The 20,984-nt window shown below is 47.2% G+C and overlaps 1 protein-coding gene across 2 annotated transcripts in view; it reads left to right on the forward strand.

Moving 5' to 3' along the window:
• LOC121567462 (rhomboid-related protein 1) overlaps positions 1–20,984 on the forward strand; it is an 80,576-nt gene that overhangs the window by 29,634 nt on the left and 29,958 nt on the right. For both annotated transcript variants that reach the window (XM_041877519.1, XM_045220865.1), the window contains 2 exons: positions 570–718; positions 1,014–1,126. In XM_041877519.1, the coding sequence (XP_041733453.1) occupies positions 570–718; positions 1,014–1,126 (262 nt within the window). The remainder of the gene's footprint in view (positions 1–569; positions 719–1,013; positions 1,127–20,984) is intronic.

Genomic DNA, 20,984 nt, shown 5'->3' on the forward strand with positions numbered 1-20,984 from the left:
TTCTTGGATTCTTATCAGCAACTGATGTCGAACTGGGCAACCAAGCCAGTGGACTATTCTCTGGCCAATTTAGTGATATTAATGGAACAATTTAGTGACGGGAAAGAAAAGAAAACCAACAGACTGCTTTATCCCCGGTGGCCATGACTTGAATAGGGAATGCTATAAAACCTGCTTCTACTCAAACTCACTGTCATTCTGAAGAAAGCCAAGTACTGTAAGTGCTCTTAAATGCTTCACAATGGCAGTGAATGGTCTGTAATGACAATTTGGCTACGATAAAGACTATTTCACTTTCATTTAAATTCATGAAATTATGATTAATTGATCTATGAAAGGAGCTAATGGAATCGGACCAGCTCCGTGTGTCTTTCTGTATGTGCATCGCCTGTCTGTGAAAATGGAAGTCTTCAGCCGACGCAAGGCAAAAAAAAAAAAGACAACAATCATGGCATTTATTAGCTCAATCACAATTGGCTCCCAAACAGAACTCTGTACTATATGATATGAGTGTCTGAATGAAGAGACGTGGGTGTGAACCAGCATGTGTGTGTCGTCTCTCCCATCAGATCATTGTGTTCATGTGCTATGGCATCATGCTGAATAAGTGGGTGCTGCAGACGTACCAGCCAGACTTCATGAAGAGCTCCCTGGTGTACCATCCCAGACACCGCCTCCAGGTGTGGCGCTTCTTCAGCTACATGTTCATGCACGTTGGGTAAGAAACCACCCCACCTCATTCACACACACACCAGCGCCTACACTCACACACACGCACACACACACGCACACACACACATTCATTCACTCACTCACAGTGTGAAGCAAAAAATAATTGATACTGCATTGACAGATAATGCCATAGATAGGATTGATGGATAGATGGTGATAGATGACTTCTGTAGATACCTTTGATGAAGTGTCTAGACCAAAGGAGCTGATTAAAACACTATGCATTATTCATTTGTCATTGAGACCAGTGTCGTCCTCCTCCTGTTCACTGTGTCTCTCAGGTTGGAACAGCTGGGGTTCAACGCTCTGCTCCAGCTGATGATCGGCGTTCCCTTGGAGATGGTCCACGGCATCCTACGCATCAGTCTGCTCTACATGGCTGGTGTAGTGGCAGGTGAGTGTCACTGTGTTAGCATCGTTTGTTGGTGTGATAGTATCGTGGGTTAATGTGTTAGTATCGCTGTATTTTACTGCTGATAGTACTGTATGTTGATACTTTGGTGTTTTAGTATATCATTGTGTTGGTGTGATATTGTGGTTCCTTTGTGTGTTAGTCTGTTCGACATGGCTGGTAAGTTAGCCATAAAGGGTAAGTGTGCACTTCTGTTCTCATCCAACACAGTGGTTTGTATAAGTGTTTTAGTATGTGCACTTCAAAGACCACGTACTGTTGTGGTCTGTTTGATCCTTTTGATATATGTGACCGACCGGCTCGATTCGGTCTTATGTAGCAACATTTTGAAATTGTGTTTTTTACATTGGATAAAAGTAGAGACTTAGAGCTAGTAAATGGTATATCATACTCTACAGTTGAGGAACAATGGGAAAGTAATTCTGCTTTGAAAGTTGATAAACTTGTAACCCCACTTTTGAGAAAATGGCCCTTGAATGTTTCGGTACCTACTGGAGAGCTCTTCTTTGTCTACACCTATTCAGCATCGTTCACACCTCCTTAGCCCCACCCATCTCTTAAAGGATTCACATGTGAGGCCATGTGCTAAACAGTGAGTACGGTAGTGTACTAAACAACCAAAGATTTCAAGACTAAAGACTTGTTTTTACTACGTCTATCGACTTGTCTGTAGCTATACAGTTGTCGCAATGACATCATGAACATTCTAATGTCGTCCGACATCAAACTTGTCGTTGTTGTTATGAATAAGTATAAACACAAAAACGACAGGCTGCATGACATTAGCAGCCTGGTGGTCCAAAATAGCATAACTGGGTGTATTTTAACACCAACATACCCATCCGTTTACAAATGAATTTAGTATATGTCAATCTAGCAAACCAGGCAACTAAAAACATGTTTTTTGTTTGTTTCTAGTGTGTTAGCTAGCTTCAGTGCAGTAAAAAAGTATTTGCCCCCTTTACAATTTTCTCTACTGTTATCAGATCTTCAACCAAAACCGAATATTAGATAAAAGGAACCTGAGTGAACAAATAACACAATAATTACATACTTATTTAATTTATTTCATAAACAAAGTTATGCAACACCCAATGCCTCTGTGTGAAAAAGTAATTGCCCCCTTACACTCAATAACTGGTTGTGCCACCTTTAGCTGCAATGACTGCAACCAAATGCTTGCTGTAGTTGTTGATCTGTCTCTCACATTGCTGTGGAATAATTTTGGCCCACTCTTCCATGCAGAACTGCTTTAACTCAGCAACTTTTGTGGGTTTTCCAACATGAACTGCTCGTTTCAAGTCCTGCCACAACATCTCACTTGGGATTAAGTCTGGAATTTGACTAGGCCATTCCAAAACCTAAAATGTGTTGCTTTTTAGCCATTTTCATGTAGACTTGATTTTGTGTTTTGGATCATTGTCTTGCTGCATGACCCAGCTGCACTTCAGCTTCAGCTCACAGACGGGGATGGCCTGACATTCTCCTGTAGAATTCTCTGATACAGAGCAGAATTCATGGTTCCTTCTATTAAGGCAAGTCATCCAGATGCTGAGGCAGCAAAGCATCCCCAAACCATCACTACCACCACCATGCTTAACCGTTGGTATAAGGTTCTTAATGTGGAATGCAGTGTTTGGTTTTCGCCAGGCATAATGGGACCCAGGCCCACCCATGGCTGCGCTCCTGCCCAGTCATGTGAAATCCATAGATTAGGGCCTAATGAATTTATTTCAATTGACTGATTGCCTTATATGAACTGTAACTCAGTAAAATTGTTGAAATTGTTGCATGTTGCGTTTATTTTTTTGTTCAGTTACATCATGGTCTCTGTGAGTCCAGGTCACCTAACTGTATACATGAACCACTTGTGTGCAGAGCAGTTCAGAGCAGGAGCTGACGCACTTGAGGGACTGTTGACAACAAACCTCCTTTCTTTCCGTCCTCCTCAATGGCAGTGTGGAGATTGAGACCTATGAATCCACTTTGATTCTCTGATGATGTGGTTTCCGTTGCCATATCCCACCCCCACTACTGCAGAAATCGTATCGACTCTGATGCGCAAAACTATTGTTTCCATATCTCTCATCTACACTCTGCATGATTTTGTTTTCTGATGTTATAAATCACTTTCTCAATGATTGCTGTCAGAAGCTGAAGCCTAATTCCAATTGAGCGATATTCATTAATTAGTTTCTCAGTTGTCTACTAAAAACATCCATTCTTTCACTACCCCTATTTTCCTCCTAGCGTATAGATGTAGGATCTTAATTTGAGCCAGCTTGGTACAGCAGCAAAATAATCCTGCATCAACAGGAAATATGAATTATTATGTGGGTTATGATTAATGGATATTTTTGATGGGGTTGATGTATTTTTCGTAAGGGAAAATCAAGTCTGAAATTTCAAAGTGGAAATTACAAACTTCAGAAGCCTTTTTAAACCTCAAATACACTGCAAGTTTTACATTTCCTGCATTGCAGTGAAGTTCTCCTGCAACAGTGTGATCAAATTAAGATCCTACATCTGTAAGCAGGTGTAAATGTCATTCAACTCCTTGTACTCCCTGAAATTTACGCACCAGTGACTCGGTTAATAAAAAAGTGGTCAGATGACGCAGATGCTAAGCTACAGGACTGTTTTGCTAGCACAGACTGGAACATGTTCCGGGATTCTTCAGATAGCATTGAGGAGTACACCACATCAGTCACTGGCTTCATCAATAAGTGCATCGATGATGTCGTCCCCACAGTGACCGAACGTACATACCCCAACCAGAAGCCATGGATTACAGGAAACATCCGCACTGAGCTAAAGGGTAGAGCTGCCGTTTTCAATGAGCGGGACTCTAACCCGGACGCTTATAAGAAATCCCGCTATGCCCTCCGACGAACCATCAAACAGGCAAAGAGTCAATACAGGACTAAGATTGAATCGTACTACACCGGCTCTGATGCTCGTTGGATGTGGCAGGGCTTGAAAACTTTTACAGACTACAAAGGGAAGCACAGCCACGAGCTGCCCAGTGACACAAGACTTCCAGACAAGCTAAACCACTTCTATGCTCGCTTCGAGGCAAGCAACACTGAAGCATGCATGAGAGCACCAGCTGTTCCGGATGACTATGTGATCACGCTCTCCGTAGCCGATGTAAGTAAGACTTTTAAGCAGGTCAACATTCACAAGGCCGCAGGGCCCGACGGATTACCAGGACGTGTACTCCGAGCATGTGCTGACCAACTGGCAAGTGTCTTCACTGACATTTTCAACATGTCCCTGACTGAGTCTGTAATATCAACATGTTTCAAGCAGACCACCATAGTCCCCGTGCCCAAGGACACTAAGATAACCTGCCTAAATGACTACCGACCCGTAGCACTGACGTCTGTAGCCATTAAGTGCTTTGAAAGGCTGGTCATGGCTCACATCAACACCATTATCCCACAAACCCTAGACCCACTCCAATTTGCATACCGCCCCAACAGATCCACAGATGATGCAATCTCCATTGCACTCCACACTGCCCTTTCCCACCTGGACAAGAGGAACACCTACATTGACTACATCTCAGCGTTCAACACCATAGTGCCCTCAAAGCTCATCACTAAGCTAAGGATCCTGGGACTAAACACCTCCCTCTGCAACTGGATCCTGGACTTCCTGACGGGCCGCCCCCAGGTGGTAAGGGTAGGTAACAACACATCTGCCACGCTGATCCTCAACACAGGGGCCCCTCAGAGGTGCGTGCTCAGTCCCCTCCTGTACTCCCTGTTCACCCATGACTGCATGGCCAGGCACGACTCCAACACCATCATTAAGTTTGCCGAAGACACAACAGTGTTAGGCCTGATCACCGACAACAATGAGACAGCCTATAGGGAGGAGGTCAGAGACCTGGCAGTGTGGTGCCAGGATAACAACCTCTCCCTCAACGTGACCAAGACAAAGGAGATGATTGTGGACTACAGGGAAAAAAAAGAGGACTGAGCACGCCCCCATTCTCATCGACGGGGCTGTAGTGGAACAGGTTGAGAGCTTCAAGTTCCTTTGTGTCCACATCACCAACGAACTATCATGGTCCAAACACACCAAGACAGTCGTGAAGAGGGCACAACAAAGCCTATTCCCCCTCAGGAGACTGAAAAGATTTGGCATGGGTCCTCAGCTGCACCATCGAGAGCATCCTGACTGGTTGCATCACCGCCTGGTATGGCAACTGCTCGGCCTCCGACAGCAAGGCACTACAGAGGGTAGTGCGTACGGCCCAGTACATCACTGGGGCCAAGCTTCCTGCCATCCAGGGCCTCTATACCAGGCGGTGTCAGAGGAAGGCCCTCAAAATTGTCAAAGCCTCCAGCCACCCTAGTCATAGACTGTTCTCTCTGCTACCGCACGGCAAGCGGTACCGGAGCGCCAAGTCTAGGTCCAAAAGGCTTTTCAACAGCTTCTACCCCCAAGCCATAAGACTCCTGAACAGCTAATCATGGCTACCCGGACTATTTGCACCCCCACCCCATCTTTTTACGCTGCTGCTACTCTGTTAATTATTATGCATAGTCACTTTAACTCTACCCACATGTGCATATTACCTCAACTAGCCGGTGCCCCCGCACATTGATTCTGCACCGGTACCCCCTGTATATAGCCTCCCTACTGTTATTTTATTTTACTTCTGCTCTTTTTTTCTCAACACTTTTTTTGTTGTTGTTGTTTTATTTTACTTTTTTATTAAGAAATAAATGCATTGTTGGTTAAGGGCTGTAAGGAAGCTTTTCACGGTAATGTCTACACCTGTTGTATTCGGCGCATGTGGCAAATACATTTTGATTTGATTTGACACAGTACATTCTCATGAATTATTGGAGCTTTGGTAAAAAAAAATATATGATGACAGAATCGGAGAGAGGTGGAAAGAGAGAGAGCGAAAGCGAACGAGAGAAACTGAGTAATGCAGGCTTCCTCTATCTGGTATTGGCATAAGAGCAGCCGAGATTCTGGGATTTGAGCTGCAGTCGAAACTGAAGGAGGAGGAAAAGCAGTGGAGGGCCTGTTTGAAGCAGGTGTAGCAGTGCCTGGGGAGTTTGGGGTTCATAGGCTCAGCTGGGGCTCAAACTCACAGGTTCAGGTAGGGTTGTAGGGGGCTAACGATGAGAGGTACACATACTAACAGGGGAGTTGTGAGAGAGCAAGGAATGACTTCCAGGTGAGAGGTCAATGGGGCCAAACGCCACAGCTCTAGGCACAGTGGGAGGGTAATAAAGACACGGAGCCCCGAGCCCTCCTGCCTTCAGCTAACATTTTACATGAAAATAACAGGCAGACATCAAACAGGGGAAGCAGGGGGGGATACTGACTCTCCAACTGGAGTTTTAGTGATATAGCAAGCTTTAAAGCTTTATGCTGTTGGAATACATTTTCTGTGATATGAAATTTGAGTTAAGGTCGAGCAGCAGCTGCCGTTAACATACTGTGGGCGATCGTAAAAATCAATTTTCTACTGTGCTTTCTACGGGTTATTCCAATATGTCTATCTTTTGTGAAGTTAATGCATACCTCAGGGAGAACAACCCTGTGACTTTGAGTCTTCTTTGCGTTCAAGTCTTATTCCCAGAAATCTCCTCTCTTTGATTGTTTATGGATTATATAAAAGTTGCCCAGGGATACAGATTACTGGAACTCAGTTTATAGCCTATCTCGTGTTTATATTCATGTTCTGTGTTGCTTATCATGTGAGGATGTGTTTGTTTTTCTTGTAGAGCAGTAGACCTCACAGGATTTAGTCGTGCTCTGTGATTACATCCTCACAGACCTTCAGCAGGTAGTTTGTGTGTGTGTGTGTGTGCGCACAGGCTCCCGTGCGCGTGCATGTTACAGGGCGGTACAAGAGTTAAAGGGAGTAGTTTATACACAGTAAACATGTCCGATCTATGCAGAATAGTTATTTTCAGGTTTCTCTTTTGAGTAAATATGCCATCAATTCTTCATTACATTATGTGGAGGATGATGAAGCCTTGCTAGTCCATGAAAGCTGCACTGCGTGCTGGTTTTCAGTGTTCACCAGAACATAGCCTAATTAATTAATTACTGTAATAGGTCACTGCACAAAGCCTTGTATTTGCATGTGTAAATATGCTTATACTTGCATTAGTGTGTGGCTTTTGACTGAAAAGCAGTGTACCCTGTAGGCCTATAGGGACCAGTGGAGGCTGGTGATTTAAAAAATATAGGAGGATTGGAGACCCACGGTATAGGCGCGGACCGCACGGAGACGACAAAACATGTTTCAAAAATCGTTAAAAGGCAAATTATTTTATAACCTAAAACATTTAACAAAGACATTTATAGTAAAAATATGACGGGGAATGGGAATGAGAGGGCTACTTACACTGTTGGGAAGGGATCACAGCAGTGATTGAATGAGGGTATGAGGCATGAGTTGAGCTGTTCAGAGGCTTGATTTCAGTGCAGGACAGGCTCATCATGGATGGATGGTGTTGGAGAAGAACGCAACACTTCCACTGAGGGCAGGACAGGATTTGACTTGGAAGACAAAAAAACAATAACACAACACGATTAGACAAAAAAGCTAAGAATTAGTTAGTCCAAGCAAAGATTAAAAACACATTGACGTGTATGTGTAATAATGTGATTGTGTTAGAGTATGTGATTGACTCTACATACAGTAATGAGAGTACATTGTCAGGGTCTCTTACAGTGCTTGGAGAGGAAACATTCATTGCGCCAGTGGATGAGACAGCACAATGAGACGTGGCTTCAGGTCATATCAGGAGAGAGTTGACACTGGTAGTGGAGTGGAGTGTTCATCCCCGCTTAATCAGGGAACAGGAGGGGACTTAGCTGTAAATACAAATAGCAGATACATTCCATTAGAGCAGCACCATCATAGGTTTGGGCAACACGTTTCTCCATGAAGTTAAACTCGGACATCTCAGACTTCACAAAGTCAAACAGACTGCGCATCAAAGTAGCCCAAGAAATGTTCCTGAATAAAGCCCTGATCATCCACATAACTGACAATAACTAAGAACTGCGAGCGACAGCTGATGTCTGTGATTTCATCCATTTGCCATGCGATAAAATGCGCTGCGTCAACCTCTCTTTTAATCTCACTTTTAATGGATGATGCGATGGAAGCTATCAAATCATTCTGAATTGATTTAGATTGTAATGTGAGTTTAATAGGAACAAACATAGAGTGAATACAAAACAGGAGTAGAGTCTAAACATGAAAACAGGAAACAATACTACCTAATAGGTGATACAACGAAGTGCTAGATAAAGGGGAAGTAATCAGGGAGTGATGGAGTCCAGGGGTGCGTCATGATGGGGCGCAGGTGTGCGTAATGATGGTTGCCAGGACCGGTGGTTAGTAGACAGAGCAGCCGCAGGACGACGCCGGCCAGTGGGACGGCCCCGAGGGCGAGGAGCGGGCCAGTCCGGTCTGCGAAGGTGAAAAATCTCGGATGAGTTTGGGATCTACAATGTTGTCCACCGGAACCCAACACCACTCCTCTGGACCGTACCCCTCCCAGTCCACCAGGTACTGGAGCCGACCCCCATGACGTCGGGAGTCCGGGAGGGATCTGACAGCATAGGCGGGGCTTCCCTCGATGTCCAGGGGAGGTGAAGGGGTGTCGTGGGGGACGGCATCAGCCAGGGGACCAGGAACCACCGGCCTGAGGAGGGAAACATGAAAAGTGGGTGAGATCTGGTAGTTAGTGGGAAGCTGTAATCGGTATGTTACCTCATTGACCCTCCGGATGACTTTGAATGGCCCCACAAACTGGGGGCTCAGCTTCCGGCGGAGCGGGAGGTTCCTGGTGGAGAGCCAAATGTGATTACCAGGATGGAATACAGGAGCCTCACTGTGGTGGCGATCCGCCTGCTCCTTCTGGCTTTCCATACTCGCAACGTGAATTGATATCCTCCGGAAGGCCATAGTGACGGAAGACCTGCTGGAACAATGCCTCAGAGACCTGGAGAGCAGTAGGGACACCAGAGAGAGGGATAAAACGGCAGGATTTGTAGAATCTGTCCACAACAACCATAACAGTGGTGAAACCATCAGACAGGGGAAGATCAGTCACAAAACCTATAGACAGATGGGACCAAGGCCGCTGAGGCACGGGGAGGGGAAGGAGTTTCCCTGCTGGGGCGTGCCGCAAAGACTTGGTTTGAGCACATACGGAAAAGGAGTTGACATAGCGGGCGACGTCCTGCGCCAAGGTGGGCCATCAGTACTTATCGGAGATGGATTGAGTGGTGCGGGTGATACCTGGGTGTCCAGTGGCAAGGGATGTGTGTGCCCAGGTCAATAGCCGATCCCTTACCTGCGTGGGAATGTAGGTGCGCTCCGGAGGACAGGTAGCAGGCGCGGGTTCCCTCTCCAGATCCTGGCGTATGTCCACGTCTATGTCCCAAAGCATGGGGGCAACGAGTCGGGAGGGCGGTATGATGGGCGCACTCAGGACCGGAACCTCTCCTGAATCGTGGAGATGGGACACGGCATCGGCTTTGATGTTCTTTGAAACTGGGCGGTATGACAGGGTGAAGTTGAATCTTGTAAAGAAAAAGGCCCACCTTGCTTGGCGCCGGTTCAGCCGCCTCGCTGTCTGTATGTATTCCAGGTTCCGATGGTCGGTGAGGATGAGAAAAGTGTCCCTGGCGCCCTCCAGCCAGTGTCTCCACTCTTCTAATGCCAACTTCACCGCCAGGAGCTCCCGATCACGTTGTCAAAAGTTTTGAGAATGACACAAGTATTAGTCTTCACTAAGTTTGCTGCTTCAGTGTTTTTAGATATTTTTGTCAGATGTTACTATGGTATAGTGAAGTATAATTACAAGCATTCCATAAGTGTTAAAGGCTTTTATTTATAATTACATTAATTTTATGCAAAGAGTCAATATTTGCAGTGTTGACCCTTCTTTTTCAAGACCTCTGCAATCCGCCCTGGCATGCTGTCAATTAACTTCTGGGCCACATCCTGACTGATGGCAGCCCATTCTTGCATAATCAATGCTTGGAGCTTGTCAGAATTTGTGGGTTTTTGTTTGTCCACCCGCCTCTTGAGGATTGACCACAAGTTCTCAATGGGATTAAGGTCTGGGGAGTTTCCTGGCCATGGACCCAAAATGTCGATGTTTTGTTCCCCGAGCCACTTAGTTATCACTTTTGCCTTATGGCAAGGTGCTCCATCATGCTGGAAAAGGCATTGTTCGTCACCAAACTGTTCTTGGATGGTTGGGAGAAGTTGCTCTTGGAGGATGTGTTGGTACCATTCTTTATTCATGGCTGTGTTCTTAGGCAAAATTGTGAGTGAGCCCACTCCCTTGGCTGAGAAGCAACCCCACACATGAATGGTCTCAGGATGCTTTACTGTTGGCATGACACAGGACTGATGGTAGCGCTCACCTTGTCTTCTCCGGACAAGCTTTTTTCCGGATGCCCCAAACAATCGGAAAGGGGATTCATCAGAAAAAATGACTTTAGCCCACTCCTTAGCAGTCCAATCCCTGTACCTTTTGCAGAATATCAGTCTGTCCCTGATGTTTTTCCTGGAGAGAAGTGGCTTCCTCACTGCCCTTCTTGACACCAGGCCATCCTCCAAAAGTCTTCGCCACACTGTGCGTGCAGATGCACTCACACCTGCCTGCTAAAATTCCTGAGCAAGCTCTGCACTGGTGGTGCCCCGATCCTGCAGCTGAATCAACTTTAGAAGATAGTCCTGGCGCTTTCTGGACTTTCTTGGGCGCCCTGAAGCCTTCTTCACAACAGTTGAACCTCTCTCCTTTAAGTTCTTGATGATACGATAAATGGTTGATTTAGGTGCAATCTTACTAGCAGCAATATCCTTGCCTGTGAAGCCCTTTTTGTGCAAAGCAATGATGACGGCACGTGTTTCCTTGCAGTTAACCATGGTTAACAGAGGAAGAACAATGCACCACCTCCTTTTCAAGCACCACCCTCCTTTTAAAGCTTCCAGTCTGTTATTCTAACTCAATCAGCATGACAGAGTGATCTCCAGCCTTGTCCTCGTCAACACTCTCACCTGTGTTAATGAGAGAATCACTGACATGATGTCAGCTGGTCCTTTTGTGGCAGGGCTGAAATGCAGTGTAAATGTTTTTTGGGGATTAAGTTCATTTTCATGGCAAAGAGGGACTTTGCAATTAATTGCAATTCATCTGATCACTCTTCATAACATTCTGGAGTATATGCAAATTGGCATCATAAAAACTGAGGCAGCAGACTTTGTGAAAATTAATATTTGTGTCATTCTCAAAACTTTTGACCATGACTGTAGTATGCACATGGATAAATATTTTGTGGATTACCTTGACGTTGTGACAGGACGGCCCCTACACTCACTTCTGAGGCGTCCACCTCCATCACGAAGGTCTGCATATGATCTGGGTGTTTCAGCAACGGGGTGGAGGTGAAACGCCCCTTCAGCAGGCGGAAGGCCTCATCGGATGCAGGATTCCAAACTGAAGTTCCTATGGAGGCAGGAGTAGAAGTTGGCAAACCTCAAAAACCGTTGTAGTCCCTTTATGGTGGTTGGTTATCCAGTGCTTGAACCGGAGACGGAGAGGAGATCGGGTAAGATGTTATGTTCAGGGATGAGGCAAGGGCCTGGTCAATAAAATTATCTGTGGCACCAGAGTCCACTAGAGCTGTAGAAACAACACATGAGGGACAGCCAGATAGTGAAATCGGTACATAAAAGGGTTTGGTGGAGAGTGTTGATGATGGAATACTCACACCTACCCCAGGAGACGGGTGATCACGGGACCGTCCCTCTGCTCTAGTGGCTCCCGGGATGGGACGTAGCCCCAGCTGTCTCCGCCGGTGTCGCTCAGATCAGTCAACGAAGGAGGGAGAGAGGCGATGGGAGTGCCGATGGGAGTGCCGACGCTCCGGAAGGAGGTTATCCAGATGGATGGTGATGAGTACGTCCAATGAGAGGGTGTCGTCTCGGCATGCCAACTCCGTCTGGACCTACTTGCACAATCCTCTTCTGAATAAGGTGCTGAGCGCCGGCTCATCCCATCTGCTGGATGCTGCCACTGTACGGAAGGTGAGGGCGTACTCCGCAGCGGTCTGGTCCTCCTGCCATAGTTGGAGTAGGCGCTCACCCCCCTCTCTGCCCTCCGGTGGATGATCGAAGACTCTTCTGAACAGAGACATGAACCTCCCATAGGAACCCAGCTCCTACTCTCCTCTCTCCCAGACGGCCGTAGCCCACTCCAACGCCCACCCTGTCAGCAGGGAAATAACCGTGGCAACCTTAGACCTCTCGGTGGTGGGGGCTCCCGTTTGATGAGCAAAATAGAGGGAGCACTGGAGGAGGAAGCCACAGCATTTGGATTGAGTCCCGTTATATTTGTCCGGAGGGGACAAACGGGCATCGCTGACCTGGGCAGACTGCTGAATGGTCTGGGATGCTGGCTCGCTGGGTCGACTTATGGTAGAAGATCCTCCGCTCACTGGGGGTGACGCCCTTTGAGGAAAATCTTGAAGAACGCAGAGGATCTCATCCATAGCCGTCCTCAGTTGCGCCAGCTGGTCGTGGTGTTGGCGAAGTAGGTCCCCCTGTTCGCCGACCATCTGGGAGATGTCTCGGTTGGCTGCTGCTTCTATTCTGTGAGGTAGTATTCTGTAATGGAGACACAGGGAGTCAGGAAGCAGGTGCAGTCAGTGAGTTTAATAGGAACGAACATAGTAGCGTCTAAACATGAAAACAGGAAACAATACTACCTAGTGGGTGATACAATGGAGTGCTAGATAAAGGGAAGTAATCAGGGAGTGATGGAGTCCAGGTGTGCCTCATGGTGGGGCACAGGTGGGCATAATGATGGTTGCCAGGTGTGCGTAATGATGGGTTGCCAGGACCGGTGGTTAGTAGACCGGCGGCGTCGAGCGCCGGAGTGGGGGAGCAGGAGTAGACGTGACATCGATATCCCAGAGAAGACACTAGAAATGTCCATATGCTCAGCAGGTAAAGCATAGTAACGTGCAATTAACTCTGCAAGCTCCTTGTTTTGATAGCTTTTTTTGTTTTTACAGCTTTTTTGTTACATATACATACATTTTACATATTACATTTTACATACAGTACCTTCGGAATGTATTCAGACCCCTTGAGTTTTTCCACATTTTGTTACGTTACAGCCTTATTCTAAAATGGATTTAAAAAATAATAATCCTCAGCAATCTACACACTATACCCCATAATGACAAAACGAAAACAGAAATACCTTATTTACATAAGTATTCAGACCCTTTGCTATGAGACTTGAAATTGAGCTCAGGAGCATCCTGTTTCCATTGATCATCCTTGAGATGTTTCTACAACTTGATTGGAGTCCACCTATGGTAAATTCAATTGATTGGGCATGATTTGGAAAGGCACACACCTGTCTATATAAGGTCCCACAGTTGACCGTGCATGTCAGAGCAAAAACCAAGCCATGAGGTCGAAGGAATTGTCCGTAGAGCTCCAAGACAGGATTGCGTCAAGGCACAGATCTGGGGAAGAGTACCAAACAATTTCTGCAGCATTGAAGGTCCCCAAGAACACAGTGGCCTCCATCATTCTTAAATGGAAGAAGTTTGGAACCACCAAGGCTCTTATTAGAGCTGGCCGCCCGGCCAAACTGAGCAATCGGGGGAGAAGGGCCTTGGTCAGGAAGGTGACCAAGAACCCGATGGTCACTCTGACAGTGCTCTAGAGTTCCTCTGTGGCAATGGGAGAACCTTCCAGAAGGACAACCATCTCTGCAGCACTCCACCAATCAGGCCTTTATGGTAGAGTGGCCAGACGGAAGCCACTCCTCAGTAAAAGGCACATGACAGCCTGCTTGGAGTTTGCCAAAAGGCACCTAAAGGACTCTCAGACCACGAGAAAAAAGATTATCTCGTCTGATGAAACCAAGATTGAACTCTTTGGCCTGAATGCCAAGCTTCATGTCTGGAGGAAACCAGGCACCGCTCATCACCTGGCCAATACCATCCCTACGGTGAAGCATGGTGGTGTCAGCATCATGCTATGGGGATGTTTTTCAGCGGCAGGGACTGGGAGACTAGTCAGGATCGAGGGAAAGATGAACGGAGCAAAGTACAGAGAGATCCTTGATGAAAACCTGCTCCAGACCGTTCAGGACCTCAGACTGGGGCGAAGGTTCACCTTACAACAGGACAACGACCCTAAGAACACAGCCAAGACAATGCAGGAGTGGCTTCGGGACAAGTCTGTGAATGTCCTTGAGTGGCCCAGCCAGAGCCCGGACTAGAACCCGATCTAACATTTCTGGAGAGACCTGAAAATAGCTGTGCAGCGACGCTACCCATCCAACCTGACAGAGCTTGAGAGGATCTGCAGAGAAGAATGGGAGAAACTCCCCAAATACAGGTGTGCCAAGCTTGTAGCGTCATACCCAAGAAGACTCAAGGCTGTAATCGCTGCCAAAGGTGCTTCAACAAAGTACTGAGTAAAGGGTCTGAATACTTATGAAAATATGCAAAAATGCCTAAAAACATTTTTTTTGCTTTGTCATTATTGGGTAGTGTGTAGATTGATGAGGGAAAAAAACAATTTTAATCAATTTTAGAATAAGGCTGTAACGTAACAAAATGTGGAGAAAGTGAAGGGGTCTGAATACTTTCCGAATGCACTTTACATACATACAGTTGAAGTCGGAAGTTTAAATACATTTAGGTTGGAGTCATTAAAACTAGTTTTTCAAGCACTCTACACATTTCTTGTTAACAAACTATAGTTTAGCAAGTCGGTTAGGACATCTACTTTGTGCATGACACAAGTAATTTTTCCAACAGTTGTTTACAGACAGATTATTTCACTTTTAATTCACTGTATCACAATTCCAGTGGGTCAGAAGTTTACATACACTAAGTTGTGCCTTTAAACAGCTTGGAAAATTCCATAAAATGATGTCATGGCTTTAGAAGCTTCTGATAGGCTAATTGACATCATTTGAGTCGATTGGAGGTGTGACACTCTGGCTCCAGGGACTCTGATTGTTGAGCCAGGGTTGTTATTTTCATTTAGGGTGTATTTCTATGTTGGATCTAGTTGTTCATTTCTATGTTTGGTTTTGTGGTTGATTAGTCATATGACTCCCAATCGGAGGTAACGAGTGTCAGCTGTCGGCTCGTTATCTCTGATTGGGAGCCATATTTAATCTGTATGTTTTCTCGTTGGGTTTGTGGGTTTTTGTTCCTTTTGGTCAGTGTACCGTAGGACTTCACATTCGTCATTTGTTTGTTGTTTTCGTGGTTGCTTTTAATTAAATAAAGTCATCATGTTCACTCCACGCGCTGCGTATTGGTCCGTTTCCTCAGACGATCGTGACAGAAAAACCCACCATAAAAGGACCAAGCGGCGTGTCAAGCGGCAACAGGATCCACCTACACAGGATTTATATCCACCCATAAAGGATTCATGGACATGGGAGGAGATTCTGGATGGTAAGGGGCCTTGGGCACAACCGGGAGAATATCGCCGTCCTCGTGAAGAGCTGGAGGCAGCTAAAGCCGAGAGGCGGCGATATGAGGAGGCAGCACGGAGGCAAGACTGGAAGCCTGTGGGTACTACCCAAGAATTTCTTGGGGGGCTAAGAGGGAGTGTGGCGAAGTCAGGTAGGAGACCTGCGCCTACTCCCTGGACTGACCGTGGAGAGCGAGAGTACGGGCAGACACCGTGTTACGCAGTTGAGCGCATGGTGTCTCCTGTACGCAGGCATAGCCCGGTTCGGTACAGTCCAGCTCCACGTATCGGCCGGGCTAGATTGAGTGTTGAGCCGGATGTCATGAAGCCGGTCCCACGCAGCTGGTCACCAGTGCGTCTCCTCGGGCCGGCGTACATGGCACCAGCCTTGCGCATGGTGTTCCCGGTTCGCCCACATAGGCCGGGTGCGGGTTATTACACCTCCCCGTACTGGTCGGGCGACGGGGAGCATCAACCCAGGGAAGGTTGGGCAGGCTCAGTGCTCAAGGGAGCCAGTACGCCTGCACGGTCCGGTATTTCCGGTACCACCTCCTCGCTCCAGCCCAGTACCACCAGTGCCTACACCACGCACCAAGCCTCCTGTGTGTTCCCGAGTCCTGTGCGTCCTGTTGCTGCTCTCCGCACTAGGCGTTATGTGAGTCCCCAGGGTCCAGCATGCCCTGTTCCGGCTCTCCGCACTAGGCGTTATGTGAGTCCCCAGGGTCCAGCATGCCCTGTTCCGGATCTCCGCACTAGGCCTTATGTGCGTCCCCAGGGTCCAGCATGCCCTGTTCCTTCTCCCCGCACTAGGCGTTATGTGAGTCCCCAGGGTCCAGCATGCCCTGTTCCGGCTCTCCGCACTAGGCGTTATGTGAGTCCCCAGGGTCCAGCATGCCCTGTTCCGGCTCTCCGCACTAGGCGTTATGTGCGTTCCCAGGGTCCAGCAAGCCCTGTTGCTTCTCTCCGCACTAGCCCTGAGATGCGTGTCCTCAGCCCGGTACCTCCTGTTCCGGCACCACGCACCAGGCCTACGATGCGCCTCAGACGGCCAGAGTCTGCCGTCTGCCCAACGGGGCCTGAACTGTCCGTCTGCCCAACGCCGTCTGAACTGCCCGTCTGCCCAACGCCGTCTGAACTGTCCGTCTGCCAAGCGCCGCAGGAACTGCCCGTCTGTACTGAGCCTGCAAAGCCGCCCGTCTGCCATGAGCCTTCAGAGCCGTCCGCCAGACCGGAGCCGCTAGAGCTCTCCGCCAGACAGGATCAGCCAGAGCCTTCCGCCAGACAGGATCAGCCAGAGCCTTCCGCCAGACAGGATCAGCCAGAGCCTTCCGCCAGACAGGATCAGCCAGAGCCTTCCGCCAGACAGGATCAGCCAGAGCCTTCCGCCAGACAGGATCAGCCAGAGCCTTCTGCCAGACAGGATCAGCCAGAGCCTTCCGCCAGCCAGGATCCGCCAGAGCCGTCCAGCCAGGATCCGCCAGAGCCGTCCAGCCAGGATCCGCCAGAGCCGTCCAGCCAGGATCCGCCAGAGCCCCTTAGTCAGGTACTGTCCCTTAGTCCGGTGCTGCCCCTTAGTCCGGTGCCGCCCCTTAATCCAGTGGGGGTTAGTTGGGGGGTGGTCATGTGGAGGGGGCTACGGAAGCGGATAGTGACTAAGGTGGGGTGGGGACCACGACCTGGGCCAGAGCCGCCACCATGGACAGACGCCCACCCAGACCCTCCCCTAGACTGTATGCTGGTGCGCCCGGAGTTCGCACCTTTAGGGGGGGGTACTGTGACACTCTGGCTCCAGGGACTCTGATTGTTGAGCCAGGGTTGTTATTTTCATTTAGGGTGTATTTCTATGTTGGATCTAGTTGTTCATTTCTATGTTTGGTTTTGTGGTTGATTAGTCATATGACTCCCAATCGGAGGTAACGAGTGTCAGCTGTCGGCTCGTTATCTCTGATTGGGAGCCATATTTAATCTGTATGTTTTCTTGTTGGGTTTGTGGGTTTTTGTTCCTTTTGGTCAGTGTACCGTAGGACTTCACATTCGTCATTTGTTTGTTGTTTTCGTGGTTGCTTTTAATTAAATAAAGTCATCATGTTCACTCCACGCGCTGCGTATTGGTCCGTTTCCTCAGACGATCGTGACAGGAGGTGTCCCTGTGGATGTATTTCAAGGCCTACCTTCAAACTCTGTGCCTCTTTGCTTGACATCATGGGATAGTCAAAAGTGCAAATCAATCCCAGAACAACAGCAAAGGACCTTGTGAAGATGCTGGAGGAAACAGGTACAAAAGTATCTATATCCACAGTAAAATGAGTCCTATATCGACATAACCTGAAAGGCTGCTCAGCAAGGAAGAAGCCACTGCTCCAAAACCGCCATAAAAAAGACAGATTATGGTTTGTAACTGCACATGGGGACAAAGATCTTACTTTTTGGAGAAATGTCCTCTGGTCTGATGAAACAAAAATAGAACTGTTTGGCCATAATGACCATCGTTATGTTTGGAGGAAAAAGGGGTTTGCTTGCAAGCCGAAGAACACCATCCCAACCGTGAAGCACGGGGGTGGCAGCATCATGCTGTGGGGGTGCTTTGCTGCAAGAGGGACTAGTGCATTTCACAAAATAGATGGCATCATGAGGAAGGAAAATTATGTGGATATATTGAAGCAACATCTCAAGACATCAGTCAGGAAGTTAAAGCTTGGTCGCAAATGGGGCTTCCAAATGGACAATGACCCCAAGCATACTTCCAAAGTTGTGGCAAAATGGCTTAAGGACAACAAAGTCAAGGTATTGGAGTGGCCATCACAAAGCCCTGACCTCAATCCTATAGAAAATGTGTGGGCAGAACTGAAAAAGCGTGTGCGAGCAAGGAGGCCTACAAACCTGACTCAGTTACACCAGCTCTGTCAGGAGGAATGGGCCAAAATTCACCCAACTTATTGTGGTAAGCTTGTTGAAGGCTACCCAAAACGTTTGACCCAAGTTAAACAATTTAAAGGCAATGCTACCAAATACTAATTGAGTGTATGCAAACTTCTGACCCACTGGGAATGTGATAAAATAAATAAAAGCTGAAATAAATCATTCTCTCTACTATTATTCTGACATTTCACATTCTTAAAATAAAGTGGTGATCCTAACTGACCTAAGACAGGGAATTTTTACTATAATTAAATGTCAGGAATTGTGAAAAACTGAGTTTAAATGTATTTGGCTAAGGTGTATGTAAACTTCCGACTTCAACTGTACACACATACACTATATATGCAAAAGTATGTGGACACCCCTTCAAATTAGTGGATTCGGCTATTTCAGCCATACCCATTGCTGACAGGTGTATAACATATCCATAGACAAACATTGGCAGTAGAATGGCCTTACTGAAGAGCTCAGTGACCTTCAACGTGGCACCGTCATAGGATGCCACCTTTCCAACAAGTCAGTTTGTCAGATTTCTGCCCTGCTAGAGCTGCCCCGGTCAACTGTAAGCGCTGTTATTGTGAAGTGGAAACGTCTAGGAGCAACAACAGCTCAGCCGTGAAGTGGTAGGCCACACAAGCTCACAGAACGGGACCGCCATGTGCTGAAGCACGTAGTGCATAAAAATAATCTGTTGCAACACTCACTACTGAGTTCCAAACTGCCTCTGGAAGCAATGTCAGCAGAATAACTGTTTGTCGGGATCTTCATGAAATGGGTTTCCATGGCCGAGCATCCGCACACAAGCCTAAGATCACCATGCGCAATGCCAAACGTTGGCTGGTGTGGTGTAAAGATCGCCACCATTGGACTCTGGAGCAGTGGAAACGTGTTGTCTGGAGTGATGAATCACACTTCACCAGCTGGCAGTCTGTCGGACGAATCTGGGTTTGGCGGATGCCAGGAGAACGCTACCAGCCCCAATGCCAGCTGTAAAGTTTGGTAGAGGAGGAATAATGGTCTGGGGCTGTTTTTCATGGTTCGGGCTAAGCCCCTTAGTTCCAGTGAAGGGAAATCTTAATGCTGCAGCATACAATGACATACTAGACGATTCTGTGCTTACAACTTTGTGGCAACAGTTTAGGGAAGGCCCTTTCCTGTTTCAGCATGACAATGCCCCGTGCACAAAGCTAGGTCCATACAGAAATTGTTTGTCGAGATCTGTGTGGAAGAACTTGACTGGCCTGCACAGAGCCCTGACCTCAACCCCATCAAACACCTTTGGGATGAATTGGAACGGCGATTGCGAGCCAGGCCTAATCGCCCAACATCAGTGCCTGACCTCACTGATGCTCTTGTGGCTGAATGGAAGAAAGTCCCCGCAGCAATTTTCCAACATCTAGTGGAAAGCCTTCCCAGTAGAGTGGAGGCTGTTATAGCAGCAAAGAGGGAGACCAACTCCATATTAATGTCCATGATTTTGGAATGAGATGTGTATGTGGAAAAATCCATGCTGTAGCTCCCATACGATGCATATTCATTCAAACAACGATAAGAAATATGGCTTTGCAGTGATGCTGATTCTCAATTCTAATAATGGTTTCAGTCCATCATAAAGTTCTCTCTTAATCGGTTCTATTCAGGAGCATTCTGTTGTCAATGTGATAAAATTCTGAGACGGGGCCAAATCGATTTTTTGTTTTCTCTGTTCTTCAATTTTGTAGAAATGGCTATGATATTTCTAAAACGTGCCTTGTATTTTTTAGAAAACATATTCACATTTGTTTTGCAAGGGACCCCTGTGGGTTGACAAGACATTGTCGATTTTGTCTCATAGTTTCATCATGTCGTGGATACACATTAAATCGGTATTAAGGAGTCCACATTGTATTTCCCTAAGGGGAAATTTAAGACATTGAAATTAGATGCACCATGATATGAGATGGATTAGCTATCCTTTGTATTTGATATATTTTTTTATTGGAATACAATGTTAGAATGGTTGGTCCTCTTTATTCTCTTCCCAGGAAGTTGATTTGTATGAGTGTTGTTGTGGATACCTGGTATGGCTGTCGTGGAACAGAGGATTCCAATCAGACGAACAGTTATTTTCCCTTTTCTGAGGCCCAATGTGGGAAAACTTTAAGCCAGCCTTTAGGGAGAGGGAAAGGGAGAACGAGAGCAAAGTAGAAGAGTAGAGGGGAGGGGAGAAGATTAGAGGAGGAGAGAAGGGTAGAGGGGAGGGGAGAAGGTTAGAGGGGAGGGGAGAAAGTTAGAGGAGAGAAGAGGGTGCAGAGAACACAAGGCTAGATATATCACCTCGGGGTTGCCAGGGAGTGGTTACTCAGGGCGTGACTCGGACACCCTGGCACTGACTCAGGCTTTGACTCCAGGTGG

The sequence above is a fragment of the Coregonus clupeaformis genome, chromosome 1 (genome assembly GCF_020615455.1).
Source record: "Coregonus clupeaformis isolate EN_2021a chromosome 1, ASM2061545v1, whole genome shotgun sequence".
In the NCBI taxonomy this organism is placed as follows: Eukaryota; Metazoa; Chordata; class Actinopteri; order Salmoniformes; family Salmonidae; genus Coregonus; species Coregonus clupeaformis.